Genomic DNA, 27,827 nt, shown 5'->3' with positions numbered 1-27,827 from the left:
GGCAAGTGGGAGGGCACATTTTAGTTGGGTGGGTAGTCTTAATTAGTCGTCGGGTGTTAATCTATATCCCCCAACCCTATTCTCGGACCTACAATTCAATTGGGGGTTGCCTCTCAAAACACCAAAATGTTTGTGGGGTTGGAAGACACTATAGTTCCCACCCAATTGTCTCAATTTATTATTTCTCATCCTACTACCCTTTTCTAGAGTTTCCCACTTGCCCTGCTAAAGGAACCCTCCCACCCATACAAGAGCACGAGCCTTCGACTGAATCTCTTCATCTCGGAGCCAAGGACTATGGTGTATCCATTCTCCGAAATTCACCTAGAGCACGGTCCCTACTTTATCCCTTATTTTGATATCAGATCATACACTCAACAAGACTTAATCTCGACACACTCGCTAAGAATACCAAAGGCTCATTAACTTTGGATATCATTATTATTATCATGGACTAACTATAAATATTTGTACTTGTATAATAAAAATCAATAAAGGAGTTTCGTAAGCTTCGAGTGGCGCACCCGCTTACTATCATCGGTGTATTTACCTTGGGGTGGTTGAAGGAGATCCCATAGTGTGTGCATGATAACGAATAGCCAATTTACTTTCACCGACGGCATCTACCTAATAGCGTGTGTTATCCCAAGCTGTGCTGTGCTACCTACATGTTTGTACACGAATAAGGAAAGGGAAAGGAAATAGATCTAGCAAAAGCATTCAAAGTTGCTTCTTACCGCACGGAACCCTCGCCTATCCTGTAAAATCTTTAATTAATATGGAGGGGTAATAATTGTTGTTGTTATTATATTAGTGCTTACCGCAGACCGACCTGGGCTACTTTTCCTTCCTTTCTTCACCCTCTTTGCCTGCAAAACTTGTATTTTCCAATCCCTCACATTGCGGCCCCCTTTGAGATTCCCTCAAATCACCCCTTCCCTCCACACGAATCTTGAAATAAATTGTAATCGTAATTTTCCCAAATAGATTTTTGATCCTCAAGGGCGCGACATAGATCCAGCCAAAACGTCCAAATGAGCAGCAGCTGGGATTAAATGTCACGGAATATTTGACGATCAGATGTGTCGATCGATCCGCTTGCAGAAGAAGCAGAGCATAGAAAAAACTCATTACTGCTGCTACAATTTCCGCGGGTTTGATTGATGAAAAAATAACAAAAGATGACAGAGAATGAGGCGCCTTTGTTTCTCCATTTGCGCAGAGAGCCGTTTGAGTATGGGCTGCTGCCACTTCCGCACCTCATGTTCACTGATGGCACTGTCACGTTAAAAACCCTCAGAGAAAAACTTGTGCAAAATTCGTTTACTTATGCTGTAAATAATACTGAGGAGGGGTTTGGAGACGGTTTCGGATCCTTGGAGAGGCGCGTCAATGCGGGCGCCATAGCGGAGAGCCTACAGCTCTCGGAGGACCACGCCAGGGTTGTCATGAATACTGTGGCTTCACTTTTGCCTGATTATGGTGATGGAAGACGTGTGGATCCCCTTGTTAGGGCTTCCTCTGCTGACATGGATTCCGTGGGTGTTGACGTCGACGATTTGATTTTGTTCTTGTACATTCAGACCTATAAGAAATTGGTGCCGCGGCCTCATAAGGATGCGGCGTCTGTTGCTGATGTTTGGCCTTCTACGTCCGCCTTTGACGGAATGTTGGCAACTCTCTCTCCACTTCAAGTAAGGACGTAATCCTTGTTTTATTTTTTATTTTTTTTGTGCGCGCACACAATTCACGATAATATTTATCTTTCTTTTCGTGTGTAGTGCACTGTTGTACTTGTATGCCTTTTCTTTAGAAGCTGCTAAAACCAGAAGATATTAATACGCATTAATCAGTTAAGCACTTACACTTTCAACTTCTCTCTATCACTCTGAGTGGCCAAGGGACCATGGGAGCCAGGGTGTCTTGCTCTCCAGTTGTTGAGAGAGTATTAAAACCAGAGCACCTGGGAGGCTCATTTTGGAAATTGACAAAAATTGACTTGATGCTACGTGATTGAGATAATTTGTCATTTAAATTTGTCTCAGAGTGTCAAATGACTTGTCTAGAGAGGCCGAGGCCAATCATAATGCTCAAATGACTATAGAAAAAGGAACACAATATGACATCCAGTTGGCTTGTGTATGCTCACATGTTTCAACTGAAACGCTTAGATTAGTGCTCTAGCATGACACATGCGTGCTAGGGCCCTCGTCTTTTGGGGATGAAGGGATGACTACAACATGTCACTAGTCAACTTGCGAATGCTTTTCTGTATTTTTTACCATCCTTTGGCTCTGTAAATTTGCATGCAAAAGGGTACACATGGACTCTGTAAAGATGGTGGCTTGGAGGAATTGAAATAGCCCTGGTAGAATTCTCAGGGATCTTCACTAGCATGCTTCAGTGGATGCCAGTACCTATAAAAACAGTGAATGCTTCCATTTCTTCCAAATCTTTAATTTTTTTTTTAAATGTAAATCTATCACACTTCCTTTGGTATTTTGGAGTTGGAAAAATAAAAAATTTAGCAGCCACTAGAGGAGATATATTATTTGTAATGATATTTTTGAGAAGATTCAAAGATGCAAGGTGAACATATGTTGTTTGGTTCCTTCGTCTTTATATTCTACACATATTTGTATTTTTAACTTAGTTACATTTTTATCCAGTATGAGTGTGGCAAGGAGAAAGCCTGAAGGGTAGAATTTTAGGTGCATTTTTGCATTAACATTTCCCTTTTAATGTCTTTAACCATAATCCAAGCTTCACCAGGACATTTAAACCAACTAAAATCTCGTTTCAATATTCAAAGATTTTAGATAAGGATACACAGTGGTAATCTCATATTTTTAACATTGATAATAAACAGAGTCTAAAGGGCACGTGTTCATCTCTTAGACAAACCCACACCAGGAATGAGGTATTGTGAATCATGATAAAATAGCCTTCGCCGAGAGACTGAATTTTCTATTCTGTATTTAGCTGATGTTGCTAATTAAAAGGTTCATCATTGCCTTCTAGTTGAGCTGTGTGTGTAATCTCCAGTCCTCATGCTGCACTAGGGGCTACTATGCAAGAAGCAATAAAGTAAAATGTGCAGAGGGAAGATGTATTCTCCCGAAGCTCAAGGAAAAATCAGATGTACAACTATATTTATAATGCTCAGGTTCATTGGAGAAAGGAGCTGCGGCAGTTCACATGAGTGAATTGCTGAAACCCCACATGCTTTAAGAGCAAATATATCCTTGTGTGCACCTTTAAGTTTCAACACTTAATGGTATAAAAAAGATACCTTTATCATTGAGATTTCCTCATGCTGGTTTTTCTCCTTGGAAATTTAGTCTGTGAAGTTGTTTGTATTTACCTTTCCATATTTCTCTGTGTAAGAGAATGATTTCTAAGGATGTTATAGAGGAGAGTGCGCTCTGCAATAAGGTGCAGATGTTGATGCAACTAATGTGCGTTGATCAACAGGACTGATGTTTTAGATGACCTGCTTACTTGTATATTAGGCCTTGAGTGTTTGCATTTTTTTAACAATATTTTGAGGGAGGTTTGCAAGATTGATTAGGTTAAGCATGGAATGCTGGAAGCTAGAAATCTGCCAATACTTATTTGCCACAGCATCTCCATGACAATTTTGAGGTCTTTCTGAAGCAAGACGTTTCTCAAACTTATGCAGACTAAATACAATATCTTTTAATTCTTTGTTTTGGAGAGAACGATTGAGGTGCATGATTCTGTGCACTCTATGTTAGTGTGCAATTAATGGGCCAGGTATATATTGGAAATTTGTAGGAAGGAACTTCTTTAAACTACAGAGATTAGATAAATTATCTATTTAATATTTTGGAGAGAATGATTGAGATACTTGAGACCTTGTAGGTCTATGGTTGTGTGCAGTGAGTAGATAGAGTGGGTGAAGACCAATGCAAATGAGGGGAAGAAAATGAAGCCAATTTTTATTGGTGATGGTAGGTGGAAAATGTCAAAGTACATAGTGTCCTTTAGAGGACAGGCTCTGGAGATTTTTATTTATGGTGCTGGCTCAGACTCTTCAAATCTTGGATAGAGTTGTGTGACATTTAGTTGGGTTTGAATCTGATAGGGATTGCAAACTATTTTTCTACGAGAAGAGTATGTTTGGCTTAATGGATGAAACACTCGTCATGATGAGAATGACAATTTGTAATGCTGAGTATTTAATACTCTGTATTTTATTATTTTGTTGATGTTGATGTTTAATATTTATGATTATCATCATGGATAATTCAGAGTCAGACATTCATTTCTATGAATTCATAATTTATATGGTTCATTTCACGGTTGAGTTGTGAGACATTTGATTGAGTTTGAATCTGATAGGGATTGCAAGCTAGTGTTCAATATGGAGAGTATGTTTGACTCAATGGATGAAAAACTTGTCACAATCAGACTGACAGTGCTGATAATGAGATGCTCAGCATGCCACGTTGAAGCAGATATTCTTGAAGGAAATGAGTAATGCTGAGTATTTAATACTCTGCCTTCTATTATTTTAATACCTATGAACATTGACATTGTTACCTTATTTGTTGATGTTTATGTTTGTGATTAAACATTATTGATAATTCAGAGTCAGACATTCATTTGTATGAATTCATAATTTATATGGTTCATTTCACGGTTCGCTGAAGTTCATTTGTATGAATTCATAATTTATATGGTTCATTTTACTCTTTAGAATGTTCATGGTGCAAAATCTACGTTGACTATTTTTGAAAATCTAACATATCTCAATTTGATCTCTCCTATTTCCCTAAAACTTGATCTGTTATCTTGGATGCTCAGCTACCTATATACTTCTATAATTGCCTCAGAGCTTCTTGAATATAGATTTTTCCGTGGACAGAATGACACAGAGTAGACATAGGTATCAGAGCAAACAAAAATGAATCTTCACAAAATGACATTTAAATTAATTAATTAATTAATTTTTTTTTTAAAAGTAAACAAAACATTTTATGTTTTGTTTTGGTACTTATCATACAAACCGATTATCATATGTTTCTTATGATGAATCCATAAGTGCCCCAGGAATAAGAAATGGTCAAAGCTATAGAGAAAAAAGTGATGAGAATAAAATGCTTAGTTATTTTAGGGAAAACAGAACCAGGAATTTACATGTCTATTCTAAGCGGATAGAATAAGCAAAACTTGATTTAATATATCTCAATTTGATCTCTCCTATTTCCTTGAAACTGGATCTGCTATCCTGGATGCCTGTCAAGCTTTCTCGAATATAGATTTCCTGTGGAAAACATGGCACAGGGTAGACATAAGTTTCAGAACAAATAAAAATGAATTTTCACAGCTTGACATTTTCTTTCTGTTTTAGATGTTAATGTAAACAAAACAACTTTTTTGAATTTGGTACTCATCATACAAAACAATTATCATATGCATCTTATGATGAGTCCATAATTACCCCAGGAATACGACATGGTTAAACCTATCAGGAAAAAAGGGATGAGAATATAATTCCTAGCTATTATAGGGAAAATAGAAGTGGGAATTTACATGTCTTTGTAAGAGGATAGAATAAAGAAACTAAGCTGCAAACCAAGTACCGCTGTTCTAGAGTAATAAAGTGAAAATTACTGAAGTCTAAATCAATTTTAGGTTAATTTTGAGAGGGAGTCTGTGCACTTGCTTGAAGTTTAATTGTCTTCAAAATTGGGAGTGGCTAACCTATGAGCTCAGGCTGTTCTGTTTATTGGTTGTTTGTCAGAACAAAGCTATACTGCTCATTCCCATGTAAAAGTTTAATAATTACTTCCTGAATCATTTTCCTTTCATATCTCAGAAATTCCGATTTTGAAATATTATAACCAAAATTTTCTGTATCGTTTATTTTCAGTACAGATTTTTTAGGCCCATAGCAATGATATTTGAGTGGTGATTCTGCTACTGTGTTGTAAATTCTTGTCTGGCAGTAGCAATCCAATGAGGTTGGGCTGTTCTTTGTATTTCTTATAATCAGAACAGACTTATACTGCTTGTTTATAGTAAAAAGTTTAATTTTTAATCTTTTCCTTTTGTAACTCAGAAATTTATAATTTGAAAACTTATAATCAACTTTTTTCTTGTGTTGTGTATATTCAGTGCAGTTTTCTTGGCTCCTACCAATGATAATAGAGGGGCGATTTTTCTATCTTATGTTATGATTTTATGTCTAGATTCTAGAATGGTTATAGAGCTTGAACAGCATAGAATCAAATTTAAGCAGTTCCTGGAAGAGAGTGTGGCGTTTGATTGAGAAATTGAATGGTATTAGCAGATATACGAGAGGGATGACAGATCATGCAATTACTTCCGCGAGAAAGAGAGAGAGAGAGAGAGAGTCACAGAATGGACATGAAAATTCTCTTGTGGTTTCATTATTCAGAGAGAGAGAGAGAGAGAGAGAGAGAGTCACAGAATGGACATGAAAATTCTCTCGTGGTTTCATTATTCAAATAAAAAATGAAATAGGTGACACATATAGAGTTGAGAGAAATGACAAATTGAGTGATTTGTTAACGCAACCTACATCATTACTAACTTTTGTAAGGCACAATATTATATTTTCATATAGTGCATTTCTTTCTAGTCTTTGTACATTTACTCTATAAGTAATTGACTTACACTTATGGTCATTTAATTTTTTTTTTTTGGTGGTTAATTCAGCATAGGTGAGTCGTGCCAAAAATAGAATTTTAAAAACACAAGGATAAAATGCATGTCCTATAAATGTGTGCAAAAATACAAGTGCACTTGGCATCCAGTACACGATATCCCATGAATGCGACACTTAACAGACATCTGCAGTATTAAGATATTGTTTCACTTTTGGAGTGGGAGCAAAGGTGTATGTTAAACAGTACCTCATGCTTCTTCCTTTTTACTATGCACCATTTCCAGTTCTCCTCTGACATTCTAGCTTTCATCTGATTTCTTTGTAGTTTTTTCCTTTTTTTCCATAGGCACAAGCTCACTGTCTAATCTGCCCTCTCCTCACTAGATTTGAGCTCCTGCATTGCCTTAACACTTCCCCTCCCTGCTTTATGAGTACCATCCACTCCGCCTAGGAGGCCAGTGTTGTTTTTGGTGGACATTCTAGAGTCTCAAGAGTGTGCGCAGTGGATATATTGGTGGGAGTAGGGGTTTTATCATCTAGGAAGAATCTTCTTTTTCATCGGGTAGTGGTGAGGGAAAACATACCTACACCAAGTAGCGTGGCTAGTGATCCTCTGTTTAACACATTGGCAGAAAAATCACTAATATTAGAACATCTATGACATTGTAAGGGTATACCCTCATAATCTACAATCTAATTCTGACACCCTACTGTGGTGCTGAGGGATGTAATCCCTGGAAGACTACTGGTAACGTCTATCTCCACCGAAATGCAAGTGCATTCGGTATGCAGATAGTTTGAGGAACACTCATCAAACCCCCCAAATTTCCCCATGGAGTTGCCTATAGCCAAAACAGGAATCAAATCAAAACTAAAGTTGAAGATTCAGGAGTCTTACCGAGTTGGAATTGTAGAGAAAGATTCAGAATCTAGGTCAAAAGAGGGATACTGAGGTTAAATAGATGTTGCTTGTAGTTCCATTGGTAGTCACATAAAACAGTTCAGAAAGTCTGGATATTGTTGAAGACTGCCACAAAATTCCCTTGCGCATAGGGTTAAATTTGTAAATTACTTACTTGTGTAGAGTGCTATGTATCTATAATCATTTGGTGGAGCTTAGAAATGCTCAGCTAGAACCCTTTGAAGCTGCTGATTAGACCATGCTTGGCAAAGAAGGCTTTATTTTCCAAGACCTTATACTTAATATCCTCTCCAATCTCAACTTTCAAAGGGGACTTGGTAGTTTGAAATGGCTGTGCCGCCAGAGGGGGTTTAGATTCCTGCAAAGGGGTGTTACTGCTCCATACCAAATCCATCTTTGCAATCTTCCCAACTGGTTAGAGAAAGGCAAAAACCCCATTCCACAAACCTCTGCCCTGCATGAAGGCATTTCCACAACAACCACCATTAGAAACTATTCCCATCGTCATTGCGACAAATGCTAGCTGTAGAGATCACATGTATGGACAATACAGGCGGAGCACATGAATTTTCAGTGTTTCTTGCTTTGCCCAGGAAAATGCCAAGCACTGAGAAAAGGAGCTGTCATGAAGCTAAGGCTAGATTTCTTGTTGGAAGTCACCACTTAAGTGTTGTTACAATATTTTGGGCTTGGGATACTAGTGGACTAGAGACAACGTTATTGTGCTCCTTTAAGTTTTCTAGTCAAGTTCTTGGGCTTTTTCCTGCTTGGAAGTATCCATTTCATCTCCGAGGGAGGTTCCACAAGAATAACAGTGAACTCTTTTGGAGCATGAGGTTCCAAAACTTTGGCAGAGTTATCCCCATTATATCAATTACATTGTCACCAATCAACTCAAAATTTGGAAATTTCGTGAGCAGGGGTAACATTTCCCCAACACCTCTCCCAACATTATTATTTTCCTCCTTTTGAATTGGAGTTGTGGCCAGCTATAGACTTGCATGCATTACATATATTAGTTTGTTTTGATAAATTTATTGAATCTTTACATTTGACGATCGAGAAGTTCCACATGACACTGCACTTCATTATTTCTAGATTGGAGGTGCAACGTGTCAGGGTTAGATGCCTCAAGTTTGACAGAGATAATGACCCTGTCATTCAAATGGGGTAAAAGAGCTAATTTATACAATCTATAAAATATTGCTTATAGTTTCAAGGGCATGGTGGATAGCAATTGCTACATTTTTGTTAATCTTCAGCCATTTGGGAGCTGAGTTCGCTCAGATGTCACTGGTAGTGGTGTTAGGGCACCAAGGTACAGCTCCAAAAACTCATTTGCCCACATTCCATACTTGTTTAGGAACTCTTTTTGCACATTGATAAATTAAATGAAAACACTAAACAAATCATGCTATATCATTCTGCAAATAGCTAAATAGATGTGCACTTTCTTAGTGACGAACACTATCTATCTAGTCATCAGTTTCCTTGAAGGAAATCTTCATATAAGATTCTAAACACACAAAAAAAACATCAGTATTTTTCAGTTGTTACCTTCTTTATTAACTACCTTGATATTTTTTTTTCGATTGAAATTAGTATACAAGAAGATAGCAAACCATCAATAGAGAATTTCAGCCAATCCAAAGCTGATCACCTGATAGATCCTATATCTAACTGAAAGGACTTACATGCAAGGCATGCTTCCAAAGGCCAGGTTGGTACAAAATTTACTAATTATTTAGCTTAATCTGTAAGTAATCTATAAAATTGTAACATTCAAAAGATCATTAACAGAATGTCTCATTCCTAGCAGCATTTCACAGTATTGCTGCATTTGTAAGATTTAAAGTTGTAAGTATCAATAGGAGGAACAAGTAAAACATTGTTGTCATTGATCATGTCACCAACAGCTTGTGTATCTATAATACAATCTTGATGAACAACCTTAAGCTTAGCCCACTCATTAGAAACAATATTATGTGACTTTTCAAATATTTAATATGAAATTCCATACTTTCTACAACGAACTGTTTACCCGCTTTCCTTCTATCTTAGGCTGTGATTTTGAAATATTGATCTCTTTTATGTAAACATTAGTGATCCTTTCAGCTTGGACAACCTTTCTTTAGTAACTTCTGTTATCATTGCAACCTGGATAACAACATGGAGATTTTTTATTCCAGTAACATACTCCATAAGCTATTTGCATTTTTTCGCATTACTTCACCATTTCATCTTTTTAAAATCTGCCACAACATCCTAGTGGTCAAAATGAAGCAAAATTTGTCAAAAGGATGACCAAAGGTTTGTAGCTTAAATGCAATTAAGAAAAATGCTATTGCAAATGTCAACCATATTACATAGAGTGCAGATGTAAATAGAAGACCAACAGTAGTTAAACTTAAAATAGACCCGCCAAGATGTTTATTCAGTAGGAAAAAGGATAAAAAACAAGCTTTTGTAGGTTTACATTATTAAAGCAACAAATTTTTTATACAACGGATCATTGATCATCATCAATGTTAAGATTCCACTTGTTAAACAATTTCTTAGCATTAACCTTGGAGAAAATAGTGCCTTAGGTCCCAACAAAAGCTATCCAAAATTTTAGTATAATATTTTGAAGTGACAGGAAGTTTGACACTACATAAGGGATTTTGTATACTTGAAAACATTCTTGTATAAGATTTAGGAAAAGAGAAGCACCTTTGATCTTTGATCTTCCTAATTAATCATTTCAAAAATAACATTCTTTGTTTACACATATAGATGGCTAGTATTGTGTAGAGCATCCTTGTTGTAAAGCCAAGGGTTGCTTTTCTAGACTAAAGTCCAGCAAATAGATCTATAGCTAAAGAAATAACCATAAGACCTATTAAAAAACATTATGTCGAACAATAATACATTTGATAGCCTCCAATGCTTTTTGAATATGCAAAAAAACTGGACCTGGAAGACTTGATAGAAACTTCCCGAAGACCTAGAAAAAACATTATGTCGAACAATAATACATTTGATAGCCTCCAGTGCTCTTTGAATATGCAAAGAAAACTGGACCTGGAAGACTTGATAGAAATTTCCTGAACAGCAAGTCATGTGGATGAGGAACTTTCCAGATTCTGCCCTTCTGAGGTGCAACCAAACTAATTTTTTTATTAGATATTCTAAGGTTCAGTTCTATCAAAAGCCTTATTTATCCATTTCACAACCAAACCAATACTTTAAATTTATATCCTTGAGACTTAAAACACCCTTTTGACTTATTAGAGACACAAGACCATCCCCAATTAACAACACGTCTTTCTTATTACCTCTGTTGTCCGAACAGAGAAAATGCTACAATATCTTTTGCATATTTTCAACTTGGTAGCTACCAAAGAGCCAAGTGGTTGAATAATAAATTCTGTAAGAGAATTACTTGACAATCCTGCAATCCACCTTAAAGAGAGAGGAGCTAGAGTTCTCCTTTGAGGTTTTAAATTTTAATTCTCAATTTATCTTTGCACCAGATTTGATACAAAGTATTTTCTTAAAGGGAGTGCCTTAACATTCTGTTGTCCTTTTCCAATGGAAGTGCAATTTTTGCTGTCACCATTGCCTCCTCTTCCATATCTAAAAATTAAAGAGAAAAATGCAGTTATAGGAACAATTGTAGGGCATTGTCAGCCCCGAGGAACGTTAATTTTTATACCAGAAATGAAGATAAACAGAAAATGTAAACAATGAACAATAAGACACAGGAGATATGCTGGGAAAAGCCTCCAACCTGAGGGAGTAAGAAATCCAATCACAAACATATCACTTGTATATTTAATGAAAGAGCAGAAGACTGATTTACAATTCGCCCAAACACTATTAATTGTCCCCCACACCCTGTGCATACATGCATGGCAAGGACTCCTACTATGCAGCACCTCACTTCATCTACTGATCCCCTGTCTGTGGAGAGAGGCCCTCCTCTAATGGATAGACATGAGAGTAGATTGGCTTGCACCATTCCTCTCAATAGAGATAAACATATATTAGAAGGCAAATTTGATAAATTGAACAAAGAAAGAGGGAATCTTAGCCCCCTGATGAACCATCCTACTCAACTATACTTCCCAGGTCACCTCAAAATATTATGCACTCACCCAAGCTCACAACTCTGGGGAGTCAACAGGATCTACCATCACAGAAGCTGATTTGAATTTGGAATGGTCAAGAAACATGGCCCAACTGTCTAGCCGGGGTGCTTGCACCTTTCTCACTCTTGTTTCTAGATTGTTGAGCGAGGTTCATTTCAGACGAACACCTTAGTGCAAGCGCTCCCCCCGATGTGCTGCGATGGTTCCTACTATTCCTGGTGTCTACCTTGGTAGCTGGTTGGATATCTACCGCTGCTTATGAATTGTGGCTCTACTTGCCCATACTTAATGCAAACATTCTGGAGGGTGTTACTGGGGGTGACCAGAACGAATTTGGTAGGGATTGTATTGTAGAATTTTCAATCAGTCATAATCAGTTCCGAGTTCTTGTTCGTTTATTATTCTCTTCTTTCTGTTGGCCATTTTTTTGAAATTTGATTAGGTTTTATCTAATCATTGTGAAAAAGACAAGGTTTTGGGATAGATGCACACATGATTATCAATAACGAAGGGAAAGGGGAATCAACTTTCACACTGCTGAGACCCTGCCTTGATATTTATTTATATGCAAGCTCATATATTTGGATTATTTTATAACCATTAAACTCTATTTCACTGGTTGTGCAACAGCAGTTACACAGTTCCAGTTGATCCATAACCCTTTTTTTGCAATTTTAAGTTTGTACCTCAAGCTTTTCTGATGTCTTTGATCAAAGACAAGTGAAGACATGGTTGTTTTTATTTCAATAGGTAACACTCTCTGCCATTTAATGTTTGTTTATAATGTAGGTCAGTGACTTATGCCCCTAGTTGAAGGAATTAGACTTGACTAAACTTGATGTTAGGAACAAGTAAGGCAATATTTCCTAATAATAGAGTGAATTAGTTTTCCTTGAGTCTGTTGAAATGATCTTAAAATATCAACAACATTCATTAGTTAGTTTACGTATGGACTGAACCTAATTTTGCAAGGTTATGTTCTTGATATATCACCTGAATGTAAATGTTCCAGTTTATTTATATTAAAGAACTGTTGGAAGTATGCATTAAGTTTGAGTTTGTTGTGGAGTTGATGTTAACTGAATCATCACACATTTCTTATCATAGTTTATCTTTTGTTAAGTAAGTCAACTTGTAATGCTTTTGACAAGATCATAATTTATTGCTAATCACCATTAGTTATCTGCATGTTTCATATGTGAATATCAGCTTGTCAGATCTGGTCGACGTTCATTGCCATCACAAGCAGATGAGGAGGCACATCAGCTATCTTTTGTACAAAAACATTTGCCACATATATTGGCTTTGTTGGCCGAGCCATCGGAAGATGGAAACAGTGAGATGCAGGTAGTAAGAATTTAGTGAAGTTAATTTCACCCTCTCTATTTATATTGGGATTTACGATTCTTTTTGTGAGCAAGGGTATTTGGGAGAGATGATTTGATGGCTCCCTTAGGAATAGAAGAGAAGTTTTTTATGATTTAAATGATAAATCTGTACAAGTTAGGAAATTGACTCTATTTGTGGTAAAGATTGGTGCCTTTGAAATAGAGCTGGTAGTTAATATTTTGTTTGTTACTCTGTGCTATTGCTTTTCTGCACCATAGGATATTTAGGCCTTATTTCAAATAAGGATGCAACCTTATTGTTTACTGTTTTTGAGTTGAATGTTTCCTTTAGAGCTGGCTCTTATGCTACAAAACTAGTAATAATTTTTCAGATAAAAGTTAAAACTGAAATTCCTTCATTCTGAGTATTCTGTATATTGGGTTTATTGTATTCTGTTTAAAAGGGAAGTGGGTGATTCAATGAATGAATGAAAGATTTTTAATGACGTCCATGAGGACATAAGCCTAAAGGGACCCACATAAAACTCCTAGTCAGTCTGATGTGATTTCTACAGCCTATCTCTTTTGTTGTGAATCTGCATAAGTAAAATGACCCATTTGAAGAGTCTTGGTCCTTCAAAAAAGTCTTTTATGTTGCTCACTTTTAACATTTCTTTGTTTTGGCTGCGAATGTCTTCATATGCTGTACAATCCTTTAGATAGTGCACTTTGTTTCCACCGCACCCTAATTGCAAAATCTACAAATTTTGTCCTCCCACTCTTCTTTAGGGACCTTCCATCTACCAGTTTCACATCTCAAATGGTGGGAACCAGATCTCAATTGAGCGATTAGGATTTTTGCCTTTCCTTTGATCTCTGCTCCTAAATATTTTTTGTTGTCATGTTCGCATGTGGGATTAAATTCTTTGACATAATAGGCTTTTTTTCTACCTAGCTGGTTTGCCCACATGACAGATCTGACTTTTCCTGCCACCCCTTTTTTATTTCAGAATTCTTTTCCGGACATTCTAGGTAGTCAATGTTCCACTTATTGAATCATTTATCATTTTGTTTCTTCCACGTCTTCTTCCGACGAGCCAGTTCTCCGTCAACCACCCTACTAGGCCAGCGATGTGCATCCATTAATATTTTATACACCCTCTTTGAAATTCAACATCCTTGCAACCATGTGTACTTGTAGCCACATGATGCATATTTCAATAATTTTGAAATTTTTGCTTTCAACTCCTTTATCATAATAAATTGTGCTATTTACCATTAAACATTCCAAATGGGATTAAATTATGCCTTTGTTTCTCAGGTAATTCTAGAAACATGTTTTTTGCAACTTTTTTTGGAGCAACATTACTCCAACTAAAGATAATTTGAGCAAGAAGAGTTCAACAAATTGCTAACAGTGCACTACTTAAACGACACTGGCACAGGAAAAACTATTTGTTTGCTTGTAATGTTTGACAATGAAAGATAACTTCAGAATGCATTATTTAAAAGCTTGTATGTCCTGGTGCAATACAAGTGTATGACTTCTTCACTTAAAAATTTCAGAGACATGCATTAGTAGGGAAAACTGTGGTGTGCATAGATGAACATTTGCCAAACTAATCTTCATCCCTTTGAATAAGCTAGTTTTTACATATAATACATCAACAACTTAATCATAGATTTCTTATGAGGTTGATTGCTTCTTTATTCCACATCCTTTTGTTTTCAATCACAGGTACAACCATTCCCATAAAGTGCAATTGGGTTTTCTTTATATATTTTCCACTACAGTGTAATTATTTGATAATTTTAGTATCCATGAATGATCACTAGGTCACTGGGATTTCAATTTACAAGTTATGATAGCATGATTTAGAAATGGAGAATTGAAGGAGTTGGAAAAAGTAGTTAAACACTAAACAAGTTGAAAGTAACTAATAAGACAATGAACCTATAATAGGTGAACTCTAGTCATATGATCCAGTTACAAATTTAGAGAACCATGTAAGAGGAAACCTTCATGGTAAAGCAATTTAATGACTCAAACTAGAAGCCATGGTTGCAAATTAAAATTGTGAAACTTTTGTATTAAATCTAAGAGCAGAATTGATGGTAGCTATGTCTAAAACCATCATAGGGTGAATGTGGTATTGGATAATTGTTGGAAGCATGAATGCCGATGATACTTCTATGGGGGAGTATTGTAGAAACATGATTAGATCATTATCATGATGATATGTTACATTCATGACTGTGTGTGTCATTGATGTCAACATAACAGTTTTTTGTGATATTTGACAGAAGAACAGGGGTAAAGATCAAGTTGGTAGGGACAGATCGTTGAGCATTTTCACTTGGCAAGGTTAAAGGGAGATACTACTAAGTGTCTAGTATATGCAGCTAACCTCAGAAGCATAAGATATTAAGTTTGGATTAAGTTGTGCAAGTTTTGGTGAAGACTGTTATGAGATAGAGCTTACAGAAGCATGTTCTAGTAAACTTGTTATATCTCTTAGCAGAGTTGTTATTCTGAGAAGCAAGGTAGAAGACATGTTGGAGATGATGTGGCTAAGCTCGCTCGTCATAATATCACACTTACGAAAAGTTATTCAAGGTACAAGGCGATTGATTGATGTTATTGCTAAGTATAATGTGTTCTTAATAGGTCCTATAATAATCAATTGAGAAGGTGTAATAGCGGACTCAGGGAATTGTTTTATGGATTCGATATAAAGGAAGGACATTTTCCTTTGTTATGTATGAATGTATGAACGATTGCAAGAAGCACCAAGAGCGGAACAAAAGAGAAACAAAGTTGATATGCAAGGATAACCAGAGCAAAGCAAAGTTGGAGAGAACTTTGTTGCCGAGGTTTTATTTGTGAGATCCGAGGTTTGATATTTGGATCCGAGGTTCATGACCTAGTCTACAAGGTCTGACATTGATTGGTCCAGTTGACAGGACAGAGTAAAGAGGTTAAAGCACAGTACGAACAAGTATTCTACAAGGAATAGTTGAGAGATCAGTTGGACAATGAAGTTTAGTGGTCTTATCCCAGAAGCTGTTTGGACAGTGGGTCCTTCTGCCTTCTACAATTCCTAATAGGGTTGGAATCTCCTAACAAGATTCAAAGCCTCCTGACAGGGACTCTTATGTACTAAATGTGTTTGTAGACTTCTAACAGGGTCCATCCTCTAACAAGGAATATATATATCAGGGTTATCGGAAACGCAACCCTCCAAACTCTGACACGTGTATTGCCGTATTTGATACGGATACGCAGACGAAACGGAGTAAGTACGAGGGAAAATCGTTTTTGCCCGTTTTTGGAAAGATGCTATTTTTATACCTGTGCCAGAAGCGGTGAAAAAAGATTTCCAAAAAATTGGAGCCAAATTTCTTATAGAATTTCATTTTTTTCATGTCGATTTAAAGAAATTTCTGCTAAATTGTCGTAATCATTGGGAAAAATAAAAAAAAATACCATAATCGCTAGGGAAAATAAAAAACTTTGCAGTTGTAAATAAATCCCTAGGGCCTCAATTGATTGATATATCAAACGTTTTCATTTTGGGTCTGCTCCAGCTTGAACGTTTTGCATTTGCTCCAGCTTGAACCTTTTGCGTCTGCTCCATTTCTCCTATGCATAGTCTGCATCCTCCATAACGTTTTGCGTTTGCTCCATTTCTCCTGCGCGTGGTCTGCTCCATTTCTCCATTTCTCCCGTGTGTGGTGTGAATCGCAATCGCAATACAAACCCTAAATGTTTTAAGTTTGATTTTTTTAATGTTTGTTTATATTGTTTTAAGTTTGATTTTTTTAATGTTTGTTTATATGTTAATGATTTTTTTTTATATAGTTCAAATGATTTTTTTTAATATAGTTCAAAATAAATTTACAAATTACATATCCTTTTGTGTATGTTGCACAGTGTATTGCGTGTTTAGTTGGTATATATATATATATATATATATATATATATATATATATATATATATATATGACCTTGACAAATGCGGTTATGCATTGAATTTACTGATTCTTGTGTGATTAAGTTGTGTAAATGAATGACCTTGAGTCTTGACTAATGGAGTCTAAGTTTTATTTTACAAATATGGAGAAAATTGAATAAATAAATATAAATTTTAATAGTTTAATGTTAATAAATTAATATTATTTAGTTTTTAAAATAAAATCAAATAAAAATAAAAATTACAATTATAATTATTAGAATTTAAACTAATATTAAATAGTATAATTAATTATAGTGATAATATTTAATAATTCATAAAGTCTAATAATTGTTTTAGACTGTAGAGTTACTATTAGAATAATAAATTTATATTTTTACGAAATTAATTAATATTATGAGTATATATAATTTATTTTTAATTATTAAATAATTTAGATATAAGTTTCAAAGTTATATTCTTGTAAAATTAAATTTGAAATAAAAATTATTGCACATATTTAATTTAATCATTTAATAAATTATTATTTTAATTTTAAATTTGTGCTTTATAGCGTAATGTAAATTTGTTTTGATTTTATAATTTTACTAATTTCAGGAACCTAATCATGGCATCATCGCCAACAGATGTTAGAGCATCAGAAAATGACAAGTGGATCAAACCAAATGCTAAATATCCATTATGGAAACATGTAATCATCATCGAGAAATTTCAAGGCGGTGGAGGTTTTAAATGGAGGTGTCATGAGTGTCTGATTGATTATAACGGTTCTTATACTAGGGTTTGTGGACACCTCTGTCACAGAAAAGATACAGGATGTGAAGTGTGCCCTGGTCCAAAGGTTGATGGTCAACTAGGGAAGGGATTGTCATGTGAGAAGATTGCAAAGTACCAAAAAGAAGAGGATGAAGCTAATAGTCAAGTTCTAAAGTCAACACAAAGGTCAAGTCTCAATAGACCTCCTTTGCATCCAACTTCAGGAACATTTGCTGGTGACAAGAGGCGTAATTTAGGACCTCTTGAAAAGGCATTTAATTTGCAAATTCAAGAGGATATAGATCAGAGTATTGCACGTTGTCTATATGCGAATGGAATTTTATTTAATGTGGTTCGCTCGCCATATTGGCAAGAGATGGTTAGGTCTATTAATGAAGCTCCAAAAGGATACAAAAGCCCAGGGTATGAGAAGGTTTGTACTACTCTTTTGATTAAAGAAAAAGAGATTATTGATAGATAGTTGCAAGTGATTCGAGATTCATGGAAAATTTTAGGAGTTTCCAACATTTGTGATGGATGGAAGGATGCTAGAAATAGGCCACTAATCAATGTGGTTGCAATGAGCCCAAAGGGGGCAATGTTTGTGAGAGTAGTGGAATGCAATGCTGAAGAGAAAGATACACAGTTTATTGCCAACATTCTAATTGAAGCAATTGAATTTGTGGGGCCAGAAAGTGTTGTTCAAGTGATCACAGATAATGCAAAAGTATGCAGAGCAACTGGGTTGGTCGTAGAGGCAAGATATCCAAAAATTTGGTGGACTCCTTGTGTAGTTCATTCTTTGAATTTGATGCTACAAAAAATTGGCAAAATTCAATGGATACAAAAGATTTATGAAGAAGCCAAAGAGATTCAAATGTTTATTTGTAATCATCACATGTCATAGGCCATTTACAGACAATTTGCTAAGCTAGAGTTGTTAAGGGTAAATGTCTTGTCCCAAAAATATTCAATTTTTTTTTTATTGAAATGTATTTAAGATTTATATGGTTTTAAAATGTTTTTATTTTTTTATTTTTATTGAAGGTGGTTGAGACACGGTTTGCCACACACTACATTGTTCTCAAAAGGCTTGTTGATGTCAAACAAGCTTTGAAAAGTATGGTGATTAGTGACATTTGGGCAGTATGGAGACAATCACAAACAGATAGAGCAAATAATGTCAGGAGGTTAATTCTTGATGAGGATTGGTGGGCTCAAATAGATTATTTACTATCTTTCACTGAGCCAATATAAACCCTGATCTGTCGGTGTGATACTGATAAGCCAATAGTAGGTGACATCTATGATTGCATAGATACAATGGTGGAGCAAGTTACAGATATTATTATAGAAAAAGAGCAAGATCCCTGTGGATTTTTTAATAAGCAAATATATGATGTAATGAAAAAAAGATGGGATAAAATGACAACTCCATTGCAACTTTTGGCATATGCTTTAAACCCTAAGTACTACCATGCTGATATGTTAGCATTGCCAAATAGGACAGCACCAAATAGGGATGTTGACGTTGTTGAAGGATATAAAAAAGCTTTCAAGAAAATGTTTACAGATCCTAGAGTTGCTGCGGAGATTCGAGATGAGTTTGAGACATTTGCTTCCTCTGATGGAACTTATGCAGATGTTGATGCAATGACAGATAAAAAAGAAATGGATCCTATAAAGTGGTGGAACTTCCATAGTGCCATGACTACACATTTGCAAAAGCTAGCAATCAAGCTTCTATCACAGGTTTGATTTTATATTGATTATTTTAATAAGAATTATTTCTTATTTCAAATGTTTTTGATTGTTTGTGTCTTTGTAATTGTAACCTATAAATTATATTATAAAACTCTTTTATTGCAGGTTTCTAGTTCTTCTGCATCTGAGAGGAATTGGAGTACATATGGCTTTATCCATTCTGTGAAACGAAATAGGTTGGCAGCCAACAAAGCAGAGGACCTTCTCTGTGTGCACTCTAATCTTCGTCTATTGTCACATTCCTCCACAGACTACATCAAAGGACCTAATAGACTTTGAGATCTACAACCTGAGATAAGTGACATTTATGTATCCATAAATGCATTGGCACATCTCAACCTCAATGTTGAGAATTCTGACATGGTTAGAGGACCCTTCGTTGAATCGTCAATGGGTTTTGAGACTCTAGGTGGTGGTCGTACTCAATCCAACTATCCTAATTCTTTAAAGAATCTTGATGATCTAAATCTCAAGTTTCAAGAGAACAATGATGATATTTTTGATAGCATGTGATTCTACCAAACTATTTCTGTATTTGAATTTCGTTTTAATAATAAAACAATTTTATTATTAGTATTTTGGAATGTCACAATTATTTGTTTATATTGCTTTCATCATAATGAAAAACTTCTTTAATGACTTTGAAAATTTGTTTATATATATAATTATATATATATGTTTTAAGAATGTTGTATTTGCTGTTCCCAAATAAGAGGTCTCAAAAACTAGCCGTATTCGTACTCGTATCCGATACTGTACCCGTGTCCATGCAACTCTGATATATATATATTGGTATATCTTTGTGGGCATCATTCCCCCGGGGTTTTCCCTTTGATCAAGGGTTTCCCTAGTTAACAAATATGGTGTAATTGTGTATGTGCATCTTGTTATGGTTGCTGTTTACTTTGATTGGATGGTTAAGATTAATTAAGGTTTATAAATGTTCTAATTGGATAACTGATTCACCCCCCTTCTCAGTTATCTTGGTGGACTATTATTTCTAACAATAATTTCTCAGGGCTAACGGGACAAGGCTCATGAATTAGGAACAAAGTAGAGTACACAAGTAGAACCTTTTCTGATGGCAATTGGTGATAAATCTCTTAAGGTATGGAAAAAATTTGCTCTGAACCTCTATCAATATTTACCAAGGAAAACTCAATTTAACATAGGCATTGGATAGGTATGTCTTTTAAAGTTGCCAAGATGGTGGAATAGTGAAACATGAAGACATGTTTTGTGACTACAGACAGATGGCCATGGATGGAGCATATTATATAGACATGCATATTATTGATACAATAAACTTACAGAACATGTTTCATATATTTTCAATTGTTTAAGAAACTATAACTTGACTAAACATTTGAAAGAGCTGAAATTTACATAATATTAATGTCAACTACATTGTCATTAACCATTGAAAATTGAATGCAAAAATTTAGTGAGATATTGAAATCCAGAAAGTTTAATAAATAGAGTAATATAATTGTATGTTTAGCAATGATCGTGACTCTAACTATTTGAAAATTACCCCCTTTTTCATATAGGTTTCATGTCTTAAATTAATTCTTCACGTGGGAGATATTAGGATGCTTTCTATGAACTTTGGATGCAGAATGTCCCTAAGTATGTCTAAGGTAAGTCAAAGAAACATTAAATTTATGACTCATCATGTAAGTACATTACAACTGGGATGATGGATAAGAGATGTGAAGCTTAGTAGCTTCTCTGAAGGGAGTTTTTCTGAACATGAAAAAAAACATGAAGGGAAAGGGCCAATCATCTTTGATAGATATTATAAGAAAGTGGACGGGAAGCCATTTAGGTCTCCATACAAAATAAATACCTTACCCCATTCAAATACTAGATAGCACATTTGAAACATATGAAGTATTTTTTAGTCACTTTTGAGAGAATGATTCCTTTGAAGACATTGTTAACTTCCATTGTTGATGCCAACCGACTGCTCTCTACACTCCCTTGGGAATTAAAATGGATCAAAACCTTTGGGCTGAATACCAAACACTCATGGGGTTTGTATAAACCATAATAACATGGGGACTCACCCCCCACCCTTTTGCTTCACACCTTGGAGACGGGGGCTTGGGGACATTGTTCTTTTACATCTTTATATCTTCTATTGCAATACATCTTTTCATAACTAGCATTTTATGTACCATATGTATAGTATATACAACCCCCCTTGTCTCCTTCCACGGTCCCCCTACTGTACCCAAATTAATGCCCCTCTGTCCTCCCGTCGCGGAAATTTGTCCCCCTATTCTGCCGTCCCCCGATCCCCCAGGGTGGTGTAACTATGGCTTACACAAAATAAAATATGGTCTCATGTTTGTGAACTTTGTAAAATCTTCATATTACTAGAATTCCAAAGGGGTATGCCATCATTGACATATTTGGGTTAATTGCTCCATTATAAATGTACAAATGATGTAGGTCTCCATACAAAAAAAATACCTTACCCCATTCAAAGATTGGATAGCACATTTGAAACATATGGAGTATTTTTTAGTCACCTTTTGATAGAATGATTCCATTGGAGACACTGTTAACTTCCATTTTTGATTTCACTATTTATGTTCAATGTTTGATGTTCCAATTTAATGCAATGTTCAAGTATTTACTCTTTTACATCTTTATATCTTCTATTGCAATACATCTTTTCATAACTAGCATTTTATGTCCCATATGTATAGTATATACAACCTCCCCAGTCTGCTGCCACCAACCATAGTTGGAAAAATCTCACTCAGCAACAACTTGCCAAGCCATGTTATTATGTGTAAAGTTAAACCATATTAACATGGGGATGTGCCCTCTTCCCTTTTGCTCCATGCCCTGGAGACGGGGACTTGGGGACTTTGTTCTTTTACATCTTGATATCTTCTATTGCAATACATCTTTTCATAACTAGCATTTTATGTACCATATGTATAGTATATACAACCCCCCTAGTCTCCTGCCACGGTCCCCCTGCCGTCCCCAAATTAAGGCCCCTCTGTCCTCTCATTGCGGAAACTTGTCCCTTTATTCCGCGGCCCCCCTGTCCCCCAGGGTGGTGTAACTATGGCATAAACAAAATAAAATATGGTCCCATGTTTGTGAACTTTGTAAAATCTTCATATTACTAGAATTCCAAAGGGATACACTACCATTGACATATTTGGGTTAATTGCTCCATTAGAAATGTACAAATGATTTAGGTCTCCATAAAAAAAAATGCCTTACCCCATTCAAATATTAGATAGCACATTTGAAACATATGAAGTATTTTTTAGTCACTTTTGATAGAATGATTCCTTTGTAGACACTATTAACTTCCATTTTTTGATTTGACTATTTATGTTCAATGTTTGATGTTCCAATTCAATGCAATGTTCAAGTATTTACTCTTTTTCCAATTCAATGCAATGTTCAAGTATTTACTCTTTTACATCTTTATATCTTCTATTGCAATACATCTTTTTATAACTAGCATTTTATGTACCATATGTATAGTATATACAACCTCCCCGATCTGCTGCCACCATAGTTGGAAAGCTCTCACTCGGCAACAACTTGCCAAGCCTCTAAAAGTTTAATCGAGAAAAAATTGGCCAATTTTCTTTTTAAAACTTGGTAAAACTCGGGAACCTAAAACATAAAATGCATTTTTTTTGCAAATTTCAATGAGAAGATGCATTTAATGAGTTAATTAACGAGAACACAAAAGAAACAAGTAGAGTTTAGATATATATATAAATGCATAGTGGGTACAAAATCGCATTCTCATAAGGAATGTTGATGGTGAGAAGCAAAATAGTAAATTGTTTCTGTCAAACTAGAAGTAAATACTAAATAGTAAAATACTAATTACAGCAATACAATCACATCTTCGTCTTTCCAGCTCCACTAGCAGAAAAGAGAGCGGGTCTAGTCCTCAAAGAGGTGTCCTGCACTGGGGCTGAGTGTGAGTTGTGTGATTGTGCCTCCTCGCTTGACATCCTTACTGTCTGGCTCTATGTCCTGGAAGTGGATGTATCTTCTCCTATATGTGGCACTGGTAATGTCTCCTCCTCCTCCTCCTCCTCCTCATCGTCGGTGAAATGAAAATATGTTCTAGCACCTCCTCCATGACCTGCCTCTCCAAATCAGCACCCTCCTCTACTGAAAACAATGGACTTGGCTCTTGTGCCATCCAATCAGAATAAGGATCTATCTCATCCAGATCAAGTGGACTAGGGACTCATGAACTATGTGCCATTTTTATGCTCAACTTAAGATTTTAGTGCACATAAACAAGGTCATTGAGCCTTTTTTGAGTCAATTTGTTTCTTTTCTTTGTGTGGATGGACTCAAATAAGCTCCAATTGCGCTCACAATGAGATGCACTTCAAGGTTGGCACAAGACTCTTGAGAGAAAAATTCTTTAAATTGGGGGTATTTCCACCCCAACTTGACCACCAACCATTTGCAACACAAAATATAATAAGTTATATAGCAATGAAAAAAGATAATCAGAAAACTCAACTTATCAATTTGTGAAAGTTTTCAAGTTTAAACTTTAATGGTTTACTTGGGGCTTCAGTGCCTCTTGCTCTCTTTGCTAGTGTAGAAGAGAATAAATTACCCCTTGATTCCACATGGACTTGTTGTTCGGTCACAACAAGTTCTCTCTTCGCTTCATTGGATATCATCCTCTCAATGCATTTAGAGAGACCCTCCATGACCTCTCCATTAGGATCTGAATTAGGTGCCGAGTAAAAATAGTGTATGTCAAGCATTAGAGGCTTCATATGTCAAGTGACATAGATTAGACATATTTGTTTGTTATGGAACAAACAACTATGTAAAGCATTTTAGGGCTGACCTAGAGATAGATTTTGATCTTTTGGAGATAAGGACAAATCTATATGTGGATTCCCTATGCAATTACATGCAACCAATCAGAAAATGGGAAGGTTTAAGTAGCAAAATGGATGAATCTTAGCCATAGATTCATACCTAACCCTAAGCCACCTAAGTCTTCTTAAGAAGGACAAAGCCCTAAATTTTAACAATGTTGAGAGCATTGCAAAGGGGTGAATGATCGAATTAGAGGAGTGAACAAGATAGTTTGCAAAGCATTTAAGGTGACTTAGCAGTAAGAGTAAATTACATAATTAGTTAAGTAAAGAATAGAGGGTAGAGGATACAACATTAATACATCAGATCGTGAAGGATCAATCAGAGATTGGATAGAGGTGATATGTTATCAGGCAAGCAAGTGCCAACCATAGGGTCTATGCTAAAAAATTTTGACATATGATTTTAGTTAAATCTCTTAATAGAGTAGTCTTAACAAGCTATAAGAAATCCTTCAACAAGGTGCTTAATTGCAAGTTGAAGTCCTCTAACAAGGCACACTTCTAATAGGGTGTTGAAATCCTCTAACAAGGTGAGACTTAACAGTCTTTGTAAGCCTTTAACAGGGCAGGTCTTTCACAAGACAGATCATGATTCATAGTCAAACCATTGTAACCTTAATTGGATACACTTTATTGCAGGAATCATCAGCCCTAAAACAAACAGAAAATGAAATCAAGTCTTAGTACAACCTTAAAAAACAAAGTAAAATGAAGTCTCATAAGTAAGATGTAAGTTTCTATTTGTTATACAAAATCATGTGAGATATGCTCAATCCCCAAAGTTATTCACTTTCATATTAGGCTTGAAAAGATAACCAGATTCAATAAAAAAACAGTACCATGATGACATAGGGATTCATAACAAAATGGTAGAATTCTCAAATGACATCCTGAATAATAACAGAAATTCAGATTCATAGAACTACAGATTCCAATAAAAAATACAGAATGTAACAGGATGGAAGGATTTATTATAATTGGTCTTTACCGGCCCTAAGGACTCACAATCCTTATGGCAATTACATTACTTAACTGTCTAAGTCCATGTGGACATAAACCTAATTCTTTAGGTTTTCATGCTAGCTAGGGGTCCACATTCTTTTAACAAGGAGACTAAACATTTATTTCCTTTAAATTTCAGAACCGTGTCTACCCAGATCCATGGATCAGTTTATAGTTTCTGTAAAAGAATCAAGCACACGACATAATTCCAGCCTTGTTCACATTTTCAGTTTAGACAAGATCTTAGTTTTGAAATTGATACTTGACCATTAATTAGCAGTGAGATGCAGAAGTAATGTATAATGAATATCTTTCTCTTCTTGCAGTCATGTAGATTCTTCCTTGTGTAGACATAAGGATATTTGAATACTTCAATAGGGAATAATTTCCTGTATTGTGAAGCTAGAGAAAAACCGGATTGTTCAGTGGAGATGAATGCAGGACTCTGCATTGCTCAAAAACAGAGTATAAACTCTCATGATAAGATACAGGTCAATGAACAATTATACACCCAAATGCAGATGCACAGTAATATATGTTGGAAGGATTCACATCTTGATATGATCCTAATACATCAATCACAATGGAAATCGGATGAAATTACTGGATGCTTTGATTGATTCAATTCAATTCTTTATTACTGTTATACACAGCTAACGGTCATGTAAAGGAGTCTCAGAGCGATTATCATTGCTTTTAATTCCTTTATCATTAAACAATATGATATAACTAATCTTCCAAGATCAATTGAATCATTGAGCATGTATTACACAACAATGCTAAATATATTGTCATCTTTTTAAAATGAGGTAGCCAATGAGAATGAAGAACATCAATAAGATTGACTGAGCATTATGCCACCTAGAAAACAACATTCTGAATGAGTATTACGGGCTATGTTCTGTCCTAGGCTGGCCTACAACAGGTGTGATGATTTCCGATCAAAATAGCATGCTCGGACGGTATTGATTCACAAGCTATCAAGCAATGATACAGAGTGCTTTTCCCTTTCTTGCTGCAAGAAGCAAAAAAATGCATGAAGAAAAGAATCCCTTGTCCAAATGAGCTGATGAGCCATGTCAAGATTGATCTACAAGTAGAATAACTCCCAATGTAACATTCCTAATTCATTGTAACATTCGACTTGAGTGGAATCCAATAATTTGGTAACTTAAACTTTCTTTTTTTGAAAAGGAGGATGCATCATTTGTTGTATAGGGACATGGGACCAAGGACTTGGGAGAAAGGTACCCCCATCACTTTGCCAGCACCTCTATCCCCTCAGAGTTGTTTCTTGGATGTCAGGGACCCCAGGATGCTTTTCAGACATTTGAGGTACTCCAAGGAGTCTCAAGAAAGTGTCGGGGATTTCTGGGACTCTCCTACAGCCGGATTGCCAAAAAGGCAAGTTTTTATTTATTTAAAAAGATAAAAAACATTTTGATCTATATGACAAGGCCAAGCTCTAATGGCCTGTGGGTCCCACCTAAACCCTGCAAGCCCTATAAAAGACCCTCAAATACTCTTTTCAACTCATAAAGTCAAATTAACAAGTTGATAGTCTGGGCGTAAGAGCAAAGTGGAAGAGGATTGAGATGGAGCAAGAAGAAGAGTGATAAGAGAAGTGAGCATGAGGGGGCTGCAAGTTCTAGTGATGAGGATCTTAGGGTTGATTAGAGGCATCTTGTCAGTTGAGTTTGTTATATTTCAAATTTGACATTTTCATTGTTTATGTAAAATTGCTAATTTCACTTCAAGGTTTAGCATTTTTGAGCTGTACTAGTTTTCCAAAGTTTCATTTGTAATCCTCATACATCTCTTGGTAACTATTTTTTCAAGTACTATATTTGAATAAGTCTGTATGTGGAAGGTGAAGGATTGGATAGCATCATAGATATTATTTAACTTGGGTCCATTATGTTACATAGGATAGCAAGATACTAGCAGAGGGTAAGTTGATATATACAAGCTTAGGGCAAGAAGTGCCCATAACCCAATTGCTTTGACATTTCTCATGGATTTATTTAGCATGTTGTCTCAGTAATGTAGGATTCTTAAAAATTATAGCCACAAATATCATCTATTAACAAAAAAAATGTTAATTTCTATAAGCTTTGGTTCTTTCTCACCTCTGGGCTTATTTATCAACAAGTTTACCAACTGATGGGACTTTATTTAATATTTGATACTACAAGTTGATTGTACATCAATTTGTAAATGGCTAGCTGCAATTGTTGGCTGATTCCCAGGCCTTTGTTTCAGCATTTATTCTCATAAACAAATACATAGGACTTTATTTTGCCTTGGTGTGCGTGAAGGCAGAATTGAAAATGTTGATGTGCTGACATCAGGAATGAGTTTGATGCCAGCAAAATATGGCAGT

The 27,827-nt window shown here is 35.7% G+C and overlaps 1 protein-coding gene across 3 annotated transcripts in view; it reads left to right on the top strand.

Moving 5' to 3' along the window:
• The first annotated feature begins 657 nt into the window (after nt 1-657).
• Nucleotides 658-27,827, top strand: part of LOC149578385 (uncharacterized) — a 141,521-nt gene continuing 114,351 nt past the window's right edge. For 2 of the 3 annotated variants that reach the window (XR_016364409.1, XM_089828721.1), the window contains exons 1-2: nt 799-1,694; nt 12,923-13,060. Coding sequence is in view for 2 of the 3 variants with exons in the window: in XM_089828721.1 (XP_089684847.1) it covers nt 1,182-1,694; nt 12,923-13,060 (651 nt within the window). In the remaining variant the exon portion in view is untranslated. Of the gene's footprint in view, nt 1,695-12,922; nt 13,061-27,827 lie in introns of all 3 variants that reach the window. The other variant, XM_089828710.1, reaches the window with a different exon arrangement.

Source organism: Cupressus sempervirens, chromosome 1 (assembly GCF_028749045.1).
Source record: "Cupressus sempervirens isolate cs-2001-9-10 chromosome 1, ASM2874904v1, whole genome shotgun sequence".
NCBI lineage: Eukaryota > Viridiplantae > Streptophyta > Pinopsida > Cupressales > Cupressaceae > Cupressus > Cupressus sempervirens.
This window is presented reverse-complemented; position numbering and strand designations above follow the sequence as displayed.